Source organism: Amblyraja radiata, chromosome 3 (assembly GCF_010909765.2).
Source record: "Amblyraja radiata isolate CabotCenter1 chromosome 3, sAmbRad1.1.pri, whole genome shotgun sequence".
NCBI classification, from domain to species: Eukaryota; Metazoa; Chordata; class Chondrichthyes; order Rajiformes; family Rajidae; genus Amblyraja; species Amblyraja radiata.
Genome location: NC_045958.1, coordinates 57866465 through 57888810, shown reverse-complemented (window position 1 = coordinate 57888810; position 22346 = coordinate 57866465). Strand labels below are relative to the sequence as shown.

Below are 22346 nucleotides of genomic sequence, written 5' to 3'. Positions count from 1 at the left end.
TGAACAATGCAAGCACGTTTTCTTGGCAATCATTTCCCAACTAACTGATCTGAAGAAGGGTCTCGACCCGAAACGTCACCCATTCCTTCACTCCAGAGATGCTGCTTGTCCCGCTGAGTTACTCCAGCATTTTGTGTCTTGTCTCCCTATCAACCTTGCTTTCTCATTTACCTTCTTTCCTACATCCCTGGTATCTCCGTCTCTTTCCATCTGAGTATATTGTTCTGTCTTTACGACCTTTCTCCTCTCTTTCGCTATTTCTCTTTCACTCTCTTGTTCCTCTGCTCTTTCTTGTTCACTCTTTCGCGCTTTTGTGCTCTTATTCCCATTCATTCCCCACCCAATTCCTGGCTTCCACTCACATTCCTTCTGTGCCTTCCCTCACTACTCTTTCTTGCTCTATTTTAATGATTTTGCTCTCCATCTTTCTTTCTTTTAGTATTTCTCATTCTCTCCATACTGCTCCCTCCTTCCACTTTGATATTGCAAAAATAAAATGCTGATACCAGAAGACAATGTTTAAACATTCCCTGTAAATCCCCTACTGGGGATAATATTTTTAAAATGGTGTGGATTTTTGAAACAGCCAGAAATAGTCATGTATTTTAGAATAAAATAACATTAGTATGTTTCCAGTATAATTAAAAAAAAATCCTAGCAAACCTTATTTGAGAATGTTTTCAGAATTGCAGAATAATCTGATTTAAATATGCTGTGGTCAAGTCACAAGAGATCAAAATATAGTTAGAAGATAATTCCATAACTCAAAATAAAATTGTTTGGGAAGCAAATTAAATCACATCAGAAATGATAAATGAATAGCTTTCATTGGCACTGCATGATTCACATAGGTGTGAATATGGTGATGTCTCTTACCTCCAGTAAAGTGGAGCATTTCCACAAATGTATGCTGGGGTGCACGGCTTTCACTACCACTCCTCTGTTGGCGGGACATTCTCTGTCTCAAATAAGATCAGAAGCCTATTCTTTTGTTAAGTAGAATAGAGTTTATAAAATTTGTGGAGAATAAAAAGCATTGCACCCTTTGAATCTTTGGGGAGGAAATCACATTAAATACTTTCTTGAACACTCTTGAATTTTTAGCCAACCCCATTGATAGATAAGGTTCCCACATGATCAACAAATGTTTATCTGTGCATGATAATTTCAAATCTTTCTATGGCTCTTAGTGGGGTCAATTATGATTTTGTTATCTGACGATCGATATTCAATTTACAGGTGCCCATTCAACCTTCTGAATGGCATAAATCAATTTTGATGTCCCAAGCATGGCTAGGATTTATGGCCAGAACATATCAGGCTGTTCTGCAGGTAAATACACCTTTGAGATAACAATGGATTCCTTCCATGATAGTTAACTGATCGACTTAACAAATATTTTGATTGATGCAAATATTATTTATAGCAATATTTCATTTGTTCAGTAAAAGGCAATTAATGTAAGAGAATGAAAATCAGTTCAGACAAAGGGTCTTCAACTTGAAATATAAACTTTGTTTCTTTTTCTAACCTGCTGGTTCAGCATTTTCTCGTTAATTTCATTATCTATTGTTAATGTTTGACTAAGACCTAAAGGTAGCACAGCGAGTAGAGCTGCTATCTCACAGAGACCCGGGTTCGATCCTGTCCTACGGAGCTGTCTCTGTGGAGTTTGCATGTTCTCCCTGTGACTACGTGAGTTTCCTCTGGGTGCTCTGGTTTCTTCCAACATCACAAACCTGTGTGGGTTTGTTGGTCAATTGGCCTCTGTAAGTAGCCCTGTGTGTAGGGAGTGGAAGCGAAAGTGGGATAACATGAAACTAGTGTGAACAGGTGATCAATGGTTGGTGTGGACCTGGGCGGCCAAATGGTTTGTTTCCTTGCTGTATGTCTAAACCAAACTAAACTAAGACTTATGTGTAGGAAGGAACTGCAGATGCTGGTTTACACCAAAGATAGACACAAAATGCTGGAGTAACTCAGCGGTACAGCCAGCATCTCTGGAAAGAAGAAATAGATGACATTTTGGGTTGAAACCCTTCCTCAGACTCTAAAGAGTCACCCATTCCTTCTCTCCAGAGATGCTGTCTGTCCCACTGGGTTACTCCAGCATTTTGTGTCTATCTGTCATTGGACTTGACAGCTTCAAACACCATCTTTAATTGTTTCTAAAGGGTGTTTCCCCTTGGAGGAATGCAGGTTGACAGATTTGAAGACACTGCTTAAGGTTATGACTGTTGGATAGGGTAGATAGAAGGAAGCTATTCTTCATTACAGATTGTTCAAGAGTGAGTAGGCTCAGATCCAGAATTTGGGCAAAATATACGAGGGAAATGTGAGGAAATGTTTTTGTTTGGAGAATAGTTATGGAATGCAGTTCATTGCTTATGCTGGTAATAGAATCAGTCATTCAGGGCTTTCAAAGGTGAATTGGATAGGTAGCCGAGAGGTTAATTTACAGGGCTATGGGAATGGGATTCATTGGATTGCTTTACGAAGAGCCAGCATGAACCCTATGATTTATTTTGTGGCAAAACAATTTTTAATTTATTCATTGTTTCTAATGTGTTTGTTTATGACTTGGTTGAGCTCCATGTACTGTGTTAACATTCTGAACAGCAATATCCAGATACAATACTACCTTTGCTTACTTTATCCCATTACCCAACTAAAGGAATGCAGAACATTTTGCAGTGTCCAAGCACATTGGGCATTTAGTGCTACAAAATTGTTAATTGTTCAAAAAATATATAGATCCCTTTGCTTCTGTAAGTAAATCATGCTAACATATTATTAATCAATTGCAGTCTTTGTAAAATATTACGTGTTTATCCTGTGGTTTGTCTGAAGATTGGTTTGTGGCCATACATTTAATGGTGAAAACAGTTGTTAATTGTGCAATGTGTGCAGTATAAAGGGCCTGTCCCACTTACATGTCCTTGGCACGCAAATTACGTGACCTCGTCGTCGCGTTGAGGCGCACGGACATCGTGTGGCGCGGGGCCGGTCCCACTGAGAAGCACGGTGGGGAATGGAGTTGTCCGCGGTATCGCGCGGCACTCCGAAATTTTGTAGCGAACAAAATCTTCGCGCACCACCGGCCTATCGCGTAACTGACGGCCAAAGTGGGACAGGCCCAAGACCCTGGCGCGACGCAACGTCTCACCTCCAACAGCAGCAGAAGCAAGCAAACGATCGCCGAGCTCGGCCTGGGGCTCACGGCCGTTGCGGATCCGGATCCGCCCCCACTCCTACTCCCAGAGTGGGACCAAGAAAATTGAAGGTAGACACAAAATGCTGGAGTAACTCAATGGGACCGGTAGCATCTCTGGAGAGAAGGAATGGATGATGTTTCGGGTCGAGACCCTTCTTCAGACTGATTATCAAGACCAACAAGTTCTTGATTATTGCATAACTCTAACCTCAGCAACTGAGATCTTCCATGTACTCTGTCTTTGTGCTAGCTAGGCCTCAGCTCGCCGATATGCGATTGGATCCTGAACTTTCTGACGGAGCGACTGCAGGCAGTGAGACTGGGCCCGCACCTGTCCTCCACTATCACCCTGAGCACCGGCACACCACAGGGCTGTGTACTAAGCCCCATGCTCTACTCTCTCTTCACTCACGACTGTGTTCCTGCATTCGACACCAACACCATCGTGAAGTTTTCAGACGACACTACAGTGATTGGGCTGATCACCAACGGTGATGAAACAAAATACAGGGCGGAGGTGCAGAACCTGGCGGACTGGTGCACACGCAATAACTTGTCACTAAACACCTCCAAGACCAAGGAGCTGATTATTGACTTCAGGAGGTCCCATAATGGAGAACACGCCCCAATCTCCATTTACGGGGAAAGTGTGGAGAGAGTGTCCAGCTTTAAGTTTCTGGGCACTCACATTTTAGAGGATCTCACATGGTCCACAAACACCGCTGCGCTGGTCAAGAAGGCACAGCAACGACTGTTCTTCCTGAGGACATTAAAAAAGACTGGTCTGCCCCAACAGCTGCTGACAACGTTCTACCGCTGCACCACAGAGAGCATATTAACGTATGGCATCTCTGTGTGGTATCTCAGCTGCACGGAGGCGGAGAGGAGAGCTCTTCAGCGCGTCGTCCACAGAGCGCAGAGGATCATTGGGACACAGCTACCAGCCTTGGAGGGCATCTACCACACACGGTGCCTCAGGAAGGCCGTCAGCATCCATAAAGACTCCTCACACCCCTGTAACGGACTGTTTGAACTACTTCCCTCCGGCAGACGTTACAAGGCCTTCCACGCCCGTACCTCCAGACTCAGAAACAGCTTTATTCCAAAAGCTATAGCGGCTCTGAACCGGCCCTGCTGAGTGCTCCCCATCCTCCCTGGACTGTCTCCCTCGGATGGTCACGACACACAGCTTATTTATTTATTTTACTTTTCTTTTTCATCGGTTGGAAGCTGCATACTAAATCTCGTTGCACTGACGTGCAATGACAATAAAAGATATTATTATTATTATTATTATTTAGTTGCATTATGTTCTATGGTTTTATACTATGGTTACTTAGTATCATGGTTATTAATTTATTGTACTATGATTACATATCTATCTGTATTATTGCGTTTACGGGTCTGTTAAGACACAAGAAGTAGGATTTCATTGTTCCATCACCAGTACATATGACGATTAAACACTCTTTACAACGGGTGAAGTGGGAATGCAAGGAGAGAGAAAAAACTAACGTGTTCTTTCTTCAGAAGGCACAAAATGCTGGAGTAAATCAGCAGATTAGTCAGCATCCCTGAAGAATAGGTAACATTTCGGGTTGGGACCCTTCTTCAGACTAATTCAGAAACGTCACCTATCCATTCTCCAGGGATGCTGCCTGACCCACTGAATTATTCCAGCACTTTGTGTCTTTACATGGTAATCCAGCAACTGCTGTTCCTTTCCCAGTTCTGATGAATGGGCTTGGACCTAAATCCTTACACTGTTTTTCTTTTGCACAGATGTCAACTGACCTAATGAGTGTTTCCAGCTTTTTCTGCTTACATTTTTATTTGTTCCATTGACCTGGTCCTTTCTGACATATTGACATTTTGGTTATCGAATCCTGGATTATTTCTCTTGACTAGAATTTTGTGCATGTAAGAAATACGGTAACAGTTTTTGCACAATGCATCAGTGTGACTCCAGACAAACTGTCCCTTCAACATATTGTTTCAGTTAAGCACAGAATATGTGTTGCAACTGAATTCAGTTGGATATCTGGCATGATTTCTTTTCCCTTTTCCTGAGGAAATTGCCCTGTTCATAATGACACCTATTTTGCAGATGTTTTCTCTTTAGTGTAAAATCGTGAAAATTAAGCACATTCGTTTTTCTGTTGACAAAGTCGTAACATGAGGCTGATGTTACTTGACAATTGTGGTGTATTGAATAATTTTGAATGAAAAGCAGTGCCTATATGTAGAGTGTAGTTACAATGTTACAAGAAGCAAAATCACCAAACAAAAAAACCTTACGTCTCTCAGGAAGTTGTTGTTAATTATCTGCTACAGCTATAACAGAATCACTATAATCTTGCATGATGATTTATGAGCCATTTTGGCAACTCTTGGATGTGGATTTTTGAGAAGCTGCATTGAACTTCCAACATTTTGAAGTGTCCAAGCATATTTATGTGTTTTTCTGAATGGATGATTGTCTTTGTAGTTCAATTAGTATTTTCTCTCCTATTTACTGAGATTAGACCCTTAGGGAAAGTGACAGGAAGAGTCTGAAATCATATCATGGCGCTGCCCACAGCAATCCTGTAGTACCAGGCAAACACATTGTCAGATTTGTCTGCAGGCTGTGGTAATTACATAATTAAATAACCATTAATTGTACTGAATGTTCTGTGGTTACTTTATTTGCCCTCGGTTTGTTTATTTTATTGGTTTGATTTCATATGGCTTGGTTGGAGCCTATTGTTTATGTATCTCCATGTATATCTCAACCTTTCAAATTCATTGTGTCACTTATAAGAGGCTTGATTAATTTCCACTCACAAAATATATATTTGCACAAAATTTTGTGTACTTTAATTGACAGGTGTGTTAAATTTCGAGTACTTTTTCTGGCTTTAATGAATAATTCATAGAAACATAAAAAATAGGTGCAGGAGGAGGCCATTCGGACCTTCGAGCCAGCAACGCCATTCATTGTGATCATGGCTGATCGTCCCCTATCAATAACCCGTGCCTGCCTTCTCCCCATATCCCTTGACTCCACTAGCCCCTAGAGCTCTATCTAACTCTCTTAAATCCATCCAGTGATTTGGCCTCCACTGCCCTCTGTGGCAGGGAATTCCATAAATTCACAATTCTCTGGGTGAAAATTTTTTTCTCACCTCAGTCTTATATGACCTCCCCTTTATTCTATGACTGTGGCCCCTGGTTCTGGACTCGCCCAACATTGGGAACATTTCTCCTGCATCTAGCTTGTCCAGTCCTTTTATAATTTTATATGTTTCTATAAGATAACCCCCTCATCATTCTAAACTCCAGTGAATACAAGCCTAGTCATTTCAATCTTTCCTCATATGACAGTCCCGCCATCCCAGGGATCAATCTCGTGAACCTACACTGCACTGCCTCAATCACAAGGATGTCCTTCCTCCAATTAGGAGACCAAAACTGTACACAATACTCCAGATGTGGTCTAACCAGAGCCCGATACAATTGCAGAAGAACCTCTTTACTCCTATACTGAAATCCTCTTGTTATGAAGGCCAACATTCCATTAGCTTTCTTCACAGCCTACTATACCTGTAAGCCAACTGTCAGTGACCTGTGTACAAGGACACCCAGGTCTCGCTGTACCTCCCCCTTACCTAACCTAACCCCATTGAGAGAATAATCTGCCCCCTTGTTTTTGCCGCCAAAGTGGATAACCTCACATTTATCTATATTATACTGCATCTGCCCACTCACTCAACCTGTCCAGGTCACCCTGCAACCTCCTAACATCCTCTTCACAGTTCACACTGCCACCCAGCTTTGTGTCATTCGCAAACTTGCTAGTGTTGCTCCTAATTCCCTCTTCCAAATCATTAATATATATGGTAAACAGTTGCGGCCCCAACACCGAGCCTTGCGGCACTCCACTCGCCACTGCCTGCCATTCTGAAAAGGACCCGTTCACTCCTACTCTTTGTTTCTGGTCTGCCAACTAATTTTCTATCCATGTCAACACCCTACCCCCAATACCATGTGCTCGAATTTTAGTCACCAGTCTCCCGTGCGGGACCTTATCAAAGGCTTTCTGAAAGTCTAGATACACTACATCCACTGGCACCCCTTCATCCATTTTACTTGTCACATCCTCAAAAAATTCCAGAAGATTAGTCAAGCATGTTTTTCTTCATTTTCTTTTCACATACTTACTTCCTTGCTCATCCCCTTAATATGAAGCTTATTCCTTTCTGGGTTTTGAGTTGAAGGGAGTTTTTCCCAGGTCTCATCGGAAAAGCAGTAGCACTATTATTCAAAGTTGGCCAAAACGATCCACTCGCCATTAATGAGTGCAACCACCACATTCCTGGCAAAGTGCCAACTGCTATTTTCCTTTATAATTTTGAATATCTTGCTGAATGAGAGAGTAGTTCATTGATTTGAGCAGATTATTAACAGTATTGACTGCAGCCCTTTTACTGACTGTTGAGGAAAAATATTACAAGAAAGTCCAAATAAGCAAGTTCTCCATAAAACAGGTCCAAAGAACTCCCAAAAACAGTGGTGAGTCTCTCCAGTTCTGCTCTTTAAAGCACACTTGACATCGCTTCTCTAAGGCTATTGAGCAACTTTTGACACCCTCCCGCATTTGTCCCACCCATGTGATTGAACTTGATTGGCAATGGTCAATATCCTCAGTAACTGTCGAAACCTGATCTAAAGGCCAGGTGCAGTATCTGCTGAGGTTGCTCGGTAGTATTGAAGAACCATCTGTATATTCCCTCCTTTGCCTGGTGATCACTGAGAGCAATTGCAGCCAAAGCCAGCTAATACATTACATTTGATGTATCGACTTTGAGCTTTGATTTGGTTTATCCAGGGTTGCAGTTTCCTCTACTTTTCCTGTAGTTTTTCAGTGAAGACCTAACAATTATTTTTGAGATAGTCCGGAGTATTTTTGAACATTTGCAAGCGGAAGTGATTAGTTTAACTTGGCATCATGTTCAGCACAGACATCATGGGCTGAATGAGCTTTTCCTGTGCTGTACAGTTCCATGTATTCTTCCCACCTATTTTCTGTTTTTTACATCAATAGCTTGTACTTGAATTTGATTTGACACTTTCACATTAATTACTTTCTTGGAAGCATCTGCTTTCTAAAAACTAACTTAACACAAAGCACAAGTAATTCAGCAGATCAGGCAACATCTCTGGAGAACGTGGATAAGAGACCTTTCGGGGTGGGACCCTTCTTCAGACTAAAACTAACTGTTGTGGTAGTTCCTTATTCCAGCGGATAACAATTGAAATGACGCTAAATTTAAAACAACAATAAGTTGCATTTATTTAGCATCTATGTGCATCTTAAAGCATGCCTCATAACTGCAGAAGTTGACGCCAATTGTATTTAAGTGTCCTAAAGGCGGGAAGAGAAATTACGGAGGAGGCGCTGTCCTGAACGGCTGCCTGTCCTGCAGCTGTCCGTTTTTTCCCCTTCTTTTTTATTATTTTTAGTTCGTTAAGTGTACAGTCAGGGGGTCTAAATCTTTTATGTGTGGGGGGTGGTGGTGGGGAGGGGGAAACTGCTTTTCTAAGTCCCTACCTGGTCGGAGGGGTTGCCTTCCTCCGAGCAGCGTCTTCGACCTGTCCTCGCGGCCTACCAGCGGGTCCTGGAGCGACGTTTCCCTGAGGGGACCTGGCCAGAACATCGGCGTTGGCGGCGGCGCAGAACATCGGCGTTCGCGGCAGTGCAGCGCTGGAGCGCTATTGCGGAGCGGGCGATGCCTTTCCTGGGTCGCCGCGCTGGGACTCCAGTATGCTTGGTACCGCCGAGGAAAACATCGTGGAGCCGCGGTTCTGCGGAGCGGCCAGCTTCGACGTTGAACTTACATCTCGCCGAGATCACCAGTGTGTGGAGCTCCGTCTGGCGTGGTCTGTTGGCTTGGAAGCCGCAGGCTCCGGTGGGAAGGCGGCCGTTCCTGGCACCCCAAGCCGCTGGGGGTTGTCCCGACGCCGGAGTACCATCACCCGGCGAGAACATCGGGCGCCGTGGCGGCGACTGTGGAGGCCTCAATAGGCCCGACTATGGGTGGACAAGAGGATGGGGACTGGACTTTGTGCCTTCCCCCACAGTGGGAATCACTGTGGGGGGATGTTTTGGTGTTGAATTTCTTTATGAATACTGTGTTGTATTTTTATTAGTGTGCTGCAAGGACATCAGAATTTCCCCTGAATAAGGGGATTAATAAAGTATTTATCTATCTATCTATCTAAAGTTTTCGGATGTAGAAGATGATGGGGCTAAAAGTAGGTATTCTCCATCAAGGGAAGGTGAATTTTGCTCGGGGCCAAATGGGATGCCAAGTTTTCAAACATTACTCACTATTATCATTAAAGCAATAAATCATATGAACAGACATAATCTGCAGACATGATGGAATCCAAGTATTTCCTCACGAGAAGAGCATAAGAACAAGGACATAATAGTAGGACCTTGGAGATTTTCCCATTTCTTTTCATTCCCACTCCTTTTTCAGTGTGTTTTGGGATGTCTACCATCTGCCCTGAGTTCAAGAAAAGCTCATCCCTGGTCTTTGACTGACATTGGGCCAAGCGTTCAAGCTGAGCTGAAGCCGTTCGATGGAGTCGGATACATTAAAGCAAGATCAAGAGCATGCTGTGCACCTCTGCACTGCTAATTGCGGAATGGTGTTGGTGCATCTTATCTGATTAATTGGTGCCCCTACATTTTCACCTGGAGAGTTGGCATTTGCTTAAGAATGGAGGGTTTTAGGAAATTGCTACACACTGGTTCACTTTATAAATAGGTGTCTTACTTTAAATTTACTACAAGCACAGTCCCTTTCTCAGTGTGAACTGATATACAACTTCCTCTTGCCTGTGCTCACTGATTGCTAATAGTTTCATTGTGGGATGAGGCTGTTGATTGATGACTTTGTCTATAGGGGAGACAGGCTGAGTTGGAGATGCAGCAGAAGCATGGGAAAGACGATCCCGAGGAGCTCCAGTACAAGCAGTTCATATCCTGGCTCTGGTAGGAACTGTTTAATGGTGTAATTATTTATCTAGCTATTTACTTTATACCTTGAGCAGCAGTACTCGCATGTCACTTTATAAATGTAGTATAATTTGTTGCAGTTGGAATTTCCAGAAATATTAATGTTACAGCTGATTCCTGCTAATTCTTCCCATTTTTTTCATTGGACTTTAAAATAGAAAAATATTACTTGATGTAACCCTTCTAGCTCCACCAAGTGCACTAGTCCTGCGGGTTCCTTTATCCCACATTTTTTATTATGACATATGTACTAATTAAGGACCTTTAAGCATTTAGGACATTTTAGTGATCACTTTGAGCATGTCTCTTACCTTGTGTCTTTGTACAAAGAAATTTCATGCAAGTCATAACTCAACGAATCCAACAGACACTCCCTATTGCACTTAATTCCCTGCTGCTCAGTTTCTGAATATGTGAAGCTTGTGAAGACGAGTTGCAAATGTTGCATTTTCATTGACTATTATATGCAGAACTGGAACTTGTGTCTCAAGCTCCTAAAAAATGTTGATAGAATGTATATGTAGAAGATGTAGTAGTATACTACTATACTAGTATTAGAAGGGGCACACCCTCCTCCCTCCTCGACAGACTCTCCCCCTCAATCCCCCTGGTCCACTTCCTCTGCCCTTTCTTTGTCACACCTGACCATCAAGGCTGAACAGGTGAGGAAAGAGATGAGCAGACTCTGCCCAGGCAAAGCCACGGGCCCCGATGGAGGCAGACCTAGGGTACTCAAGGCGTGTGCCAGCCAGTTGTGCGAAGTACTCCAGTATATCTTCAATCTGAACTGAGCCTGGAGAGGGTTCCTTTGATGTGGAAGACATCCTACCTGGTTCCTGTACCAAAGAGGACGCATCCCAACTCATCCAATGACTACAGACTGGTTGTGCCGACCTCACACATCATGAAGTCCCTGGAGAGACTGGTGCTCACTCACCTGCGACCCCTGGATAAACCATACCTGGACCCCCAGCATTTTGATTACCAAACAAAGGTGGGGGTTGAGGACGCAATCATCCACCTGCTCCTTCGTTCCTATGCTCACCTGGATAAGCCGGGAAGAACTATGAGAGTCATGTTTATTTACTTCTCCAGCTCTTTTAACACCACCCCGCCCTAGGCACTGCTAGGGAGCAAACTGATGAAGATGGATGCTCCACTGGTGTCCTGGATCACCAACTACCTGATTGGACGACCACAGTATGTCAGGCTACAGAACTGTGTCTCGGACATGGTAGTGAGCAACACAGGGGGCCCACAGGAGACGGTCCTCTCTCCCTTCCTGTTCATCATCTACACCTCGAACTTCAGATATAACTCAGACTCCTGGCACATGAAGAAGTTTTCGGATGCCTCAATTGTGGGTGCATCAGTGAGGGGATTTGAGCTGAATACAGTAACGATTTTGTTGAGTGGTGTGAGCTGAATAACCTGCAGCTCAACGCCGACAAGACTAAGGAGTTACTGGTGGACCTTCGGAGGAGGGGTACACCCTTGTGCCCAGTCTCCATCAAGGGTGTGGATGTGCAATTTACCAAGGAGTACAAGTACCTTAGAGTTTACCTGGTCAGTAAACTGGACTGGTCCAGGAACCCTGAGGCCCTGTATAAAATGGGACAGAGCTGTCTGTACTTTCTGAGGAGACTCCGCTCTTTCAATGTCTGCAGTATGATGCTGCAGATATTCTATCAATTGGTGGTGGCCAGTGTCATCTTCTTCGCTGCCATATGCTGGGGCAGCAGGGCGAAGGCGGCAGATGCCAACAGAATTAACAAGCTCATCAGGAAGGCAGGCCCCATCCTGGGGGTGGAGTTGGATTCACTGGAGGTGGTTTTGGAGGGGAGGATGCTCCTCAAACTGTGGAGCATCTTGTACAATACAGCTCACCCCTCCATGACACACTGATCAACTGGAGGAGTTTAAATTCCATTTGGAATATTTTGGAGGACCAAGAAACCAAGAAGAACCTTCAGCAACAGACTGGTTCCACCAAGATGCAGCACAGCACACCACAGGAAATCCTTTTCCCCTGTGGCTATCAAACTATAACTCCTCCCTCTTTTGTTGTGGGGCAGATTGACTCCCTTTACCCCACCCCCCCCAATCTTTGCACATCCCCAATCCTGGACTTTCCACTCATCACTTTAATTTCATGTTCATGTATATTGTCATGTTTTATGACTGTTGGTGGTCCCATTTCCCTCCTGGGATAAATAAATAATTTTAATTTAAGAGTAATGTGGAAGGGTCAGAAAGAGATGGAAATTACTGTTAATCTAATATGTTAAACCCAGTTCTGCCAAATGGTCTTTGATCTCAAACATGTTCTCTATCCAGAGATGTGGCCTTACCTTCTGAGTGTTTTGCAGCATGTTCTGTTTTTGGTTCAGATTTGTGGCATCTATAATTTATAGATTTTAGATTTTATTTTTGCTTCTCTTCAACAGGGCGAGGGACATGCTAACTGACGTAGTTAAATCAGCAGCAAAGTAAGTAAAGCTTGCATTATTGAGCACAATGTTTTCATTTGGATTCTTGTGTTGTTTTCGCCCTCCCCACCTCTCTGAATAAAACCACTTTACTCAGCATATATATATTTTTTTGTGAGCTAAGATGTTTTATTACATGATAATGTTCTTTTTTTAAATGTCTGGTAGTTATAAGGAAATGAAATAAAAAGGAAGTGCAGATGCTGGTTATACCAAAGATAGACTCACAATGCTGGAGTAACTCAGCAGGTCAGAAAGCATCTCTGGAGAAAGTGGAATAGGTGACGTTTCAGATTGGGACCCTTCTTCAGACTGATTGTATGCGCAGGGAGCGGGGTGGAACTTGAATTAATAAAAGACAGGACTAACCAGGGTCGCCAACATGTGACCTTGGGCAGTGTGGTTCCCTGATAGGCTGCCAGTTGGCTACAGATGGTGTAATCCCAAGAGGGCAGGCATGTGCCATCAGGGTAGGCAAGGTAGGCAGTGTCTAACCTGACTAAAATTATAAAATGGTAATTATTAAATATAAATAGTAAAGGCACGGGAGAATTATGCCTACCTAAGAGATCGACAAACCTACCGACTCCCACAGCCTACTGGACTACACTTCTTCCCACCCTGCCTCCTGCAAAGATGTATGCCTACCTAAGAGATCGATCTCTTAGGTAGGCATAATTCTCCCGTGCCTTTCACGGTACCTTTCCAGTACACGCGAAAATATGTGCAACTCGCGTGCCGTCGACGCTGCTTCAAGCCTTCATTGACAACGGTCTATAAAGGTCTATAAAGGTAGCAGAAATTCTGCCTTTGCACTGTGGACTGTGTGCATGTGCTGTGCAGTGCAAGTTTCTTGGCGGATTTTTCAAACATGGATTGTCATTATCTTAAGTGTATCTTAAGAAACAAAGAGAGAAGAATGAAGTTTGTGTACAAATAATGTGGTAAGTAAATTTCTTTGAGCAATATGTTTTTAAATACCGTAATTCCCGGCAATGAAGACGCTATTTTTTACCCGAAAAATAAGACACAAAAATGTACCTGCATCTTGGAGGCCTAAGGTTAGGTTGTTAGCCAAGAAAGGTAGACTTGGCTATCCCTCAGTACAGCACCATCAAGAACAATTTTGCTGTACTGAGGGATAGCCAAGTCTATCCCTCATTGCTGGCAGCTGATGGGAAGTGGCTGTAAAGTGGAACAGCGTTCCTTTCACAGCGTGTGGGGAGTCTGGCCAGGGTCATTACAGGCAGAAGCATTGTGAAACCTCATCTTAGAAGCAGATGCAGCAGGGATGGAGGAATTAAGAGTAGTGGATAACATCTTTGCAAGAGGCAGGGTGGGAAGAAGTGTAGTCCAGTAGGCTGTGGGAGTCGGTAGGTTTGTAGTTGACGTCAGTCAATATCGTTCTGTGATGGAGACAGGGAGATGAAGAAAGGAGAGAGAGGTGAAAAGGGTAGTCCAGGTGAATTTGAAAGCAGGGTGGACGTTAGTGGTGAAGTTAATAAAGGCAATGGGTTCTGCACAGGTGCAGGAGGTAGCCCTGATACAGTCGTCGATGTAGCAGAGAAATATTTAAGGGATAGGGATAGTGTACACTTGGAATAAGGACTGTTCGACATAACCAACAAAAAGGCAGGCATAGCTGGGGCCCATATGAGCAAAGTTACTAGAGCGGAGCAAGATGGATCACTCCGCGAAAAATCCGTAATAGCTGATGAGTAATCTTCAGCGCCATTTCCGTAACCGGCTTCTGTCATGGCTGCGTCCACATCTACAAGTGGAGCGTACTGCTCTGCTATAATTAGCTCGAATCGCCAAATGTAGGCGACCCGACCTGTCTTTCTTCAGGTTCCCCACGAAAAACGAAAGGTGAGAAAAAATGTATTACTTTCTGTAGTGTAATGAAAATATTATTTAGCCTGCCCGATCTCTCCCTATAGCTCAGATAGTCGACTCATTGCCAGGACTCGACTATCTGAGCTATCAAGTGGGAGAGATCGGGCAGGCTAAATAATGTAATTTCTTTCTGCCTCTCATACGAATTCAGCTGAACATCTGGACCATAGATCGTAGAAGGGACTATGATCTTTGATCTAGACTCTGGTTGGTTATCCTTGGTTCTGAAAACTACTGCTTGCTTTTTTTGTTCTCCTAATGAGCCAATGAAATTCACCGGTCAGCACCGGCTACAGCCTACGCAAACCTAAGAGAACCTTCGACCTCCTGGCAACCCACTAGGACCTCCTTGTGACCCACCTACGGCTCGAGAATTCTCGCTACTCTCCATGGCGGCTTCATTCTAGTCGCCGCTAATCTTTCAACATGTTGAAAAATTCTCGGCGACCATAATGAGGCTGCGACTAGTTCCCAGAATGTGGGAACTCTTCACGACCATGAAGGTGATTCCTCCGCAACCACCTGCGAACATGTGGCGACCATGTGGCGACTGCAAAGTCTCCTGCAGTCGACAGGCCCATTAGGATCACGTCTAGCCAACAGGCTGCCTATCAAGGAACCTCTCTGCCTGAGGTCATCTTTTGCCAGTCCTGGTTTGTCCTGATCTTTTCTTGCTTCCAGTTCCAACCCACTCCCCCTCCCTCCCCGCACAATCAGTCTGAAGAAGGATCCCAACCCGAAACGTCACCTATCCATTTTCTTCAGAATGCTGCCCGACCCATTGAGTTACTGCTGCATTTTGTGTCCAGTTCTGAAGATAATCTCATTTCAGTCTTAGTACATTTTCAGCATATTCATCCATCAACATAGTTTAAATTACAGGATGACCTACATGATGACTGTGATTTTAACATTAATCATATATCTTAACAACTTTTTTCATTGATTTATGAATAGAAAGCCCCACATTAAAACTTCCTCTTGCAATATTCTAATTGTTTCGGTGTTCCCCACTAGCTAGTATGACTTGTAATATTTGTTTATTGCAATGCGATGCTAGTAACTCTCATTTACAATCTACAGTATTGGTCAAATGCTTAAACTTGTAGAATTCCACTTTAAGCAAATTTTATCAGCTTTAAGCAAACCATGCTTAAGCTTAGTGTTTTTCTGCTTTATGTGAATAATGTATAATCTCTTACTGCAAACATGTGCTATTTTGTCTGCTTGAGGAATTAAATTGAATTACAGACATAATATTTGTTGGGTTCATACCTGTGAGCATTTCAAGTTGCCCATCCTTATTTCGCAAAGGCTTGGAGTGGTGGCAGAGAAAAGGGCTTTAAATCCTCCAGTCTACCTGGATTTGGATCTTTGTGATGCAGTGGGTAATCATTCAGCTCAAGCACGAAGATCAATCAAGCATCGCACAATGACTGGTTTCTACATATGATGGTTGTAGCTTAATAAAAAAACGTGTGACTTTCCTGTTGATCTTCTGTTTGGTTAACAGGGACAGCCCGGTTGTGCAGGGAAATTCCATCCTTGCCTTAACAGGACTTGCTGTGACGGTGGCCAAATATGAAAGTAGCTTGCCATCCGAAGTCAACGATGTCCCTGAAGTAGGTATATTCCACTGGTGGTTTCAGAAATTATTATTGCATCTTTTTGTTCTCGGCATTTGGGGATAGATTTTATTTAGTGAGCTAAAAGAATGCAATTGGCCCACCTCTGACCCTTAGTCCCAGTCCTCCCAAACCCATGGTAACCCACAGTTTTTCAAAAAGCAGACATCATAGACATTCATGTTGAGGATTGAAAAAGGACTTGCATAATGCATTAGCCACCAAATTTAGAAAGACCAGGTGGGGAGTAAAATTTGTACACAGGCAACAAATCCAGTAACCAAGAATATCCTTCTGCTTTAATATATTGAGTATACCTAATTTATATAGAGTGAAATGCATGAAATTTCTCATGAGAACATCAGAAATAGGAGCAGGAATAAGCCATTTGGTCCTTTGATTGAAAGATACAGCATGTAACTGGCTCTCGGCCCACTGTATCCATGCCAACCATCGATCACCTGTTCACACTAGTTCTGTTATCCCACTTTTGCATCCACTCCCACCACACTAAGGGCAGTTTATAGAGGCCAATTCACCTACAGACCTACAAATCTTTGGGATGCAGGAGGAAAACAGAGCACCCAGAGGAAACCCACACAATAATGTATTATCCCTTACTACAAAAATATCCAAAAGTTTCAGGGAGAACATGCAAGCTTCACACAGACAGCACCCAATGTCACGCTTGCCCTTGGTAGTTTTTTCATTTTGTGTATTTGCCTTTAAAAGTTCTGGGCATCTGTTTTTATATTTCTCATTGTTTGCTCTCTTTATTTTCCTTTCCTTGTCATTTTTTGGACATCTTTTGTTAAATTCTAAAATACTACCAATCTTCAGGTTTAATGACCTTCTGGCATCTTTATATGCATTTTCCTTAAAATTAATACAATCTTTAATTTCTCCTCTGATCCTTCATTGGACTAGTTTACTGATATGGCGTTGTGCCATCAAGGAATTGATATTTGCTGCAAATCATGTGTTGTTATTTTAACAGCTGCCATTGCCTGTCAACTTTAATATAGTTTTCCAATCTATCCCAGCCAACCTCCCCCCTGTTTTCAGAATGAACTTCCAGCACCTTTGAACTTAATTCTGTCATATTACAATCACTCTTTCTTTTAAGCTCCTAGATAAAATGATTATTTTTCTGACTCTTTATCGTTGCACAGTACAGGTAGCTCTGCGATTGTTACATTCCTAAGAAGCTTTGTGTTATAGAAAATCGCAAATCAAAACAATTTTGTTGATTGGGGAAGGAGGGTTAGGGCTAGAGAGTTCCAGATTCACAATAACAGGGATTCTTCCCCTATTCTGTTTAAATCCAAAATAGCCTTTTTTCTGCTTGTCAATTTCCAAAGGAACTTTTATGTGGTTCTCTAATTCCTGATCAAAATTGCGTTATAACCAATTCAGCTGCATAATGCAAATAATGTTCCCCACCTCATCACTGGGTCTGTATCCAATTTGTGTTATGAAAACGCCTTATAGCAGAACTACCTGTATTCAATCTAAAATAGCCTGTTCCCTCAGCAGTTTCTTAACACAGTGATCTAGAAATCCATCTCAGATATACTTTAGGGTTCTATCCTCTACTTCGTTGATACTAATTTGATTTATCCTCTCTAATATAAGGGTAAAGTGTTTAATAGGGTTTTCTTAACATTTTATATATTATCAAAAAATAGTGGAGGAGACATTATCTGTGCACGGGTTACACTCTGAATTATCACTTGTGCAGATCGGGGCCGATGTCTTGCCAACAAAGCATTGGATATCCATGGTGGTGGAGACGCTGCTGAGCATTGTCGACAGCCGCTACCGTCCAAAGGGACGCATTTTCCCATGGTTCCAACATGTAAGTTCTTTCTTGGACAAACAATAATGTATGCAATCCTGAATAATTGGACATGGCAATAAAGGTGTGCCATGTATTAAACTAGTTTGTGTGACATGAACCAGATCTGTAGTTTAGTTTTGAACTACAGCGCGGACACAGGCCCTTCAGCTCACCGAGTCCGTGCAAACCAGCGATTCCCCGCACACTAATACTATCCTACACGCACTAGGGACAATCTCCGGGTACTCCAGTTTCCTCCCGCACTCCAAAGGCGTATAGGTTTATGAGTTAATTGGCTTGGTAAAATTGTAAATTGCCCCTGATGTGTGTAGGATAGTGTTAGTGTGTAGTGTGCGGGGATCATTTGTCGGCGTGAACTCAGTGGGCCGAAGGACCTGTTTCCACGCTGTATCTCTGATCTAAACTAAACTAAAGGAAGCTATAGAGGCAGGTACGATTATCATGTTCAAAAGATATCTGGACAGACTTCTGGATGAAGATGGTTTGGAGGGATTTGGCCAAATGCAGGTGAATGGAACTAGTCTGGAAAGATATCTTGGTCAGCATGGACAACTTATACCTAAGAGCTTGTTTCTGTGTTCTGTGACTCTATGACTATGTCATTTGTAAAGCCAAATAATCAAAACCTTTCTGAATTTCTGAGGACAAAGTGAAAAAGCCTAACGGAAATCTTCTGAGAAAGTTGTTTGAGGTCATGTGTTGACCACAAAGGAACCTTTGAATTTCAGAGCCTTGTGTAGCAGGGAACATTATTTTTGCAATTATTCAAATAAAAGTGAAAACATAAGCTCCAAAGTAAAATTAACTATCTTCATTTAGTTTTTGGTGTTTTGCTATTCATTTAAGTGCAGTCATGGAAAGAAAGTTGCCTAAAGAAACTATGTCTGTTTTCAGCGATATTGTTTTTTTTGGAGGCTGCAGTGTGATCAAAGAGACAAGATTGGTGAACAGACTGGTGAACTTCCTGATGCATTTACTGTAAAATGAGGTCTTCCGTTCCAGGACTGAAATGTCCTCCTTTTCCAGGAAGGGTGGCTTCCCTTCCACTGTGATTGAAGGAGCCCTCTATTACATTATCTCTTTCCCTAACATTGGCTATCATCCCACCTCGCTCCAGAGTTAGAGATCCCTGAGACCACTCCTCTCCAACCCCTGTTCATTGACACATTTCCCTGCAACCACAGGAGATGCATCATTTGTTATCACATCTCCGCCTTCGCCCCCATCCAGAGGCCCAAGCAGCTCATCCAGGTGAGCAAAGATTCACAAACACCTCCGCCACTCATAGTGCTGCCGATGTGGCCTCTATATTGGTGTGAATAAGCACAGACTAGTCGACCATTTTGCAGAGCACTTACAGCTCTGCAGTGACCATCCCCTGCTCTCAGTTGCATCATTTCAACTCTGTCCATCCTCTGCAGTCTCCACTGCCAGGATGAGACCCAAGGCAAACTAGAGGACCTTATTTTCCACCTGGGTATTCCACAACCCAATAGTATGAACAGTTTTATGTGACCCTATCCTCTGGCATCATCCTCCAGTACCCCATTTTTCCTGCTTCACTTCACTTCCCACCCCCCTTCCCCACCATATGGGTCTGGTTCCATCTGCCATTCACCTCTCTCCATCATTACCTTCCTTATTTATCAGATGTCAGGAATGGCACCTCTAATAATGTAGCACCCTCCCATTCCATTGATTTTGGTTGTGTGAGCTCAGCTTTGGAGGTGTGTGAAATCACTGAAGTGAGATTGATTCTTGGCGTCTGCAACACTAACATTGAGGGCAGTGAAATGAATCAGCTGCTTAATTTGTCAGAATGAGATCGTTTAAGGTGTTGACATTGGAAGTTGACGTGAGAGCTAAGAGATTATTCTCATGGTGCAAGTTTAAATCGACTCAATTGCTTACAATTTTTTTTTCTCAGTTTATGGCAGAAATGAACTGTCCGCCCAGACGTCTGGAAATGTTTCAAGAGCAATCAAACTGTTTCCAAAAGCAAAGGGGATTGCCCTAAATAGAACAATCCATTCTGGATGCCGAGGCTTCTTTAAGAAGTTCCCCGTATATTGAGGGTATAATTATGGGCCTGTCCCACTTAGGCGACTGCAGGAGACTATGCGGTCGCCACATATTCACGGGTGTTTGCCGGGTAGTCGCCTTCGTGGTCGTGAGGAGTTCCTGCATTCTGGGAACTAGTCGCGCGGCCTCATTATCAACAAGTTGAAAATATAGCGGCGACCAGAATATAGTCGCTATGGAGAATAGCGAGAATTCTCTTGCCGTAGGGACAGTGGTAGTGGGTTGCCAGGAGGTCGAAGGTTGTGGTAGGTTCTAGTAGGTTGTAGCTAGTGCTGACCGGTGAATATCATTGGCTCATTGGGGAAAAAAACCGAAAGCAGTAGTTTTCAGAACCAAGGATAACCGACCGGTAATGTTAATGTCCGCCGAGCTTCACAGCTGTGTATCTCTGGCTTCTTAAAAGTTGTCTCCACTCCTTCTCCCCTCTCCCCCCCTCTTTTAAAGGACTTACGTGACCCTTCCCGTACACTGTGCTTTCACCGTCTTAATTACAGCACCAACCTTCCTATTCATCGTGGTGTGTATCTGTATCACATTGGCTTTGCACCGTGTGAATTTCACTCAGACAGTGCTCCCCCCACTTGCCCTGTCCCCCGCCTGCATAACGGGCTGGTGAAGGAAGTGATGTGTGTGTGTTCCACTCTGACAGTTGTCGTTCCAGTCGCAGGCGACTTGACAGTTGCCGGCAGTCGCCTGGAAAATCACCTAAGTGGGACAGGCCCTTTAGGCTCTATTCATGGCGACAGCCAACCACGATATTGTCAGCACAAGCATAGTCCCATCCACAGTTGTGAAAGAGCTGGTTAATTAAAATACAATGATTTTTTTAATAACTATTTTGTTAATGTCCTAAACTTAGGCAAAGTTTGCATTAATTTATTTGGAGTATCCTAGTTAAAATTTACTTAATGAAGGAAACAGTTTTAATAAATATTCTTTTCATATATCTCGTAAAATACCCCTCATATATTGCATAAAGACCATCTTATTTGACATTAATGTAAGAACATCTTGAGTTTATATCAAATTTATAAACGCAATGCTAGAACAGCTCTAATATAACAAAGCCACAAAAGCAAGGGAACATGGGGGAATCCCACCTCCCTTTCCTATTCCTTTCCCCATTTCCACCTGTATCCCTTCCTCTGGTTTGACATTTCACTCCTCTTCTCATCTGACATCATTTTCCCTTTTCATCTCTGGCTTTTGTCCACCCATCTGCCAATCACCCCTCCCCTCCCCTCCCCTTCACTTGTAACCGCCTCTCACTTGTCAATCTTTGTCCCAACCCCACCGCTTTTCCAGCTTTCTCCCCTCTGACTACAATCTGTCTGAAGAAGGGTCCCTACCCGAAACACTGCCTATCCATGACCCGCTGAGTTACTCCAGCACTTTGTGTCCTTATTGAGGGGAAAGAAATGGATTGGCCAAAGGAAAAGGATTTTTAAAGAGTGAGATAAAGAAAGAAAGAGAGTCTGGGATGATCAGAGAGGGAATCCCAAAATTCAGAGCCTTGACTGTTGATGCCAAAAAAAATGGAAACTGGTGATATGCAAGAGACCTAAATTGAAGAGGAGCAGTGAATTTGTTGAGTTGCGAGCTGGACGAGATTATATTTGGATGGATGAGGAAATGGGATCTAATATGAAGTAAAATAATTTAAAGCCTCAGTGCTGACACTTTAAGTTATCATGCATGCAGCAAGCTATGAAAATTCGGACACTGACAGCAGAGGAAATTAGGAGGCTGGCCATGTGAATAGTTGTATTTCGGAGGTACCGAGCTAAACTGAGATGAGACGAAGATGATCTTTGAGGAAAAGATGACGTTTCTGGCGATGCAGGTGATATGAGAGTGGCGCTTATATCCCGTCAAATGCCAGTTCCAAGAGAGGGATTGGAAGTAGGCACTAGGTAGCAGGGACTGAAGGCAATGTCTTTCGACTTCAGAATACGTAATGGGAGAGGTTTCTTATCATCCAGTTCTGCAAGTAGAATGTCTAATTGGAGACAGTCGCTGGTGAAATAGCTGGGGTTTGCCGCCATACAAGGACAGCCTAGAATCACTTTTTTAGTTGATGTTGCTGAGATGCACCAGACACAGGAAATAA

General features: G+C 43.2%; 1 protein-coding gene across 3 annotated transcripts in view; it reads left to right on the top strand.

Moving 5' to 3' along the window:
* focad (focadhesin) overlaps window positions 1-22346 on the top strand; it is a 233122-nt gene that overhangs the window by 154567 nt on the left and 56209 nt on the right. For all 3 annotated transcript variants that reach the window (XM_033017834.1, XM_033017835.1, XM_033017836.1), the window contains 5 exons: window positions 1240-1332; window positions 10171-10259; window positions 12731-12772; window positions 16182-16290; window positions 18035-18151. In XM_033017834.1, coding sequence (XP_032873725.1) covers window positions 1240-1332; window positions 10171-10259; window positions 12731-12772; window positions 16182-16290; window positions 18035-18151 — 450 coding nt within the window. The remainder of the gene's footprint in view (window positions 1-1239; window positions 1333-10170; window positions 10260-12730; window positions 12773-16181; window positions 16291-18034; window positions 18152-22346) is intronic.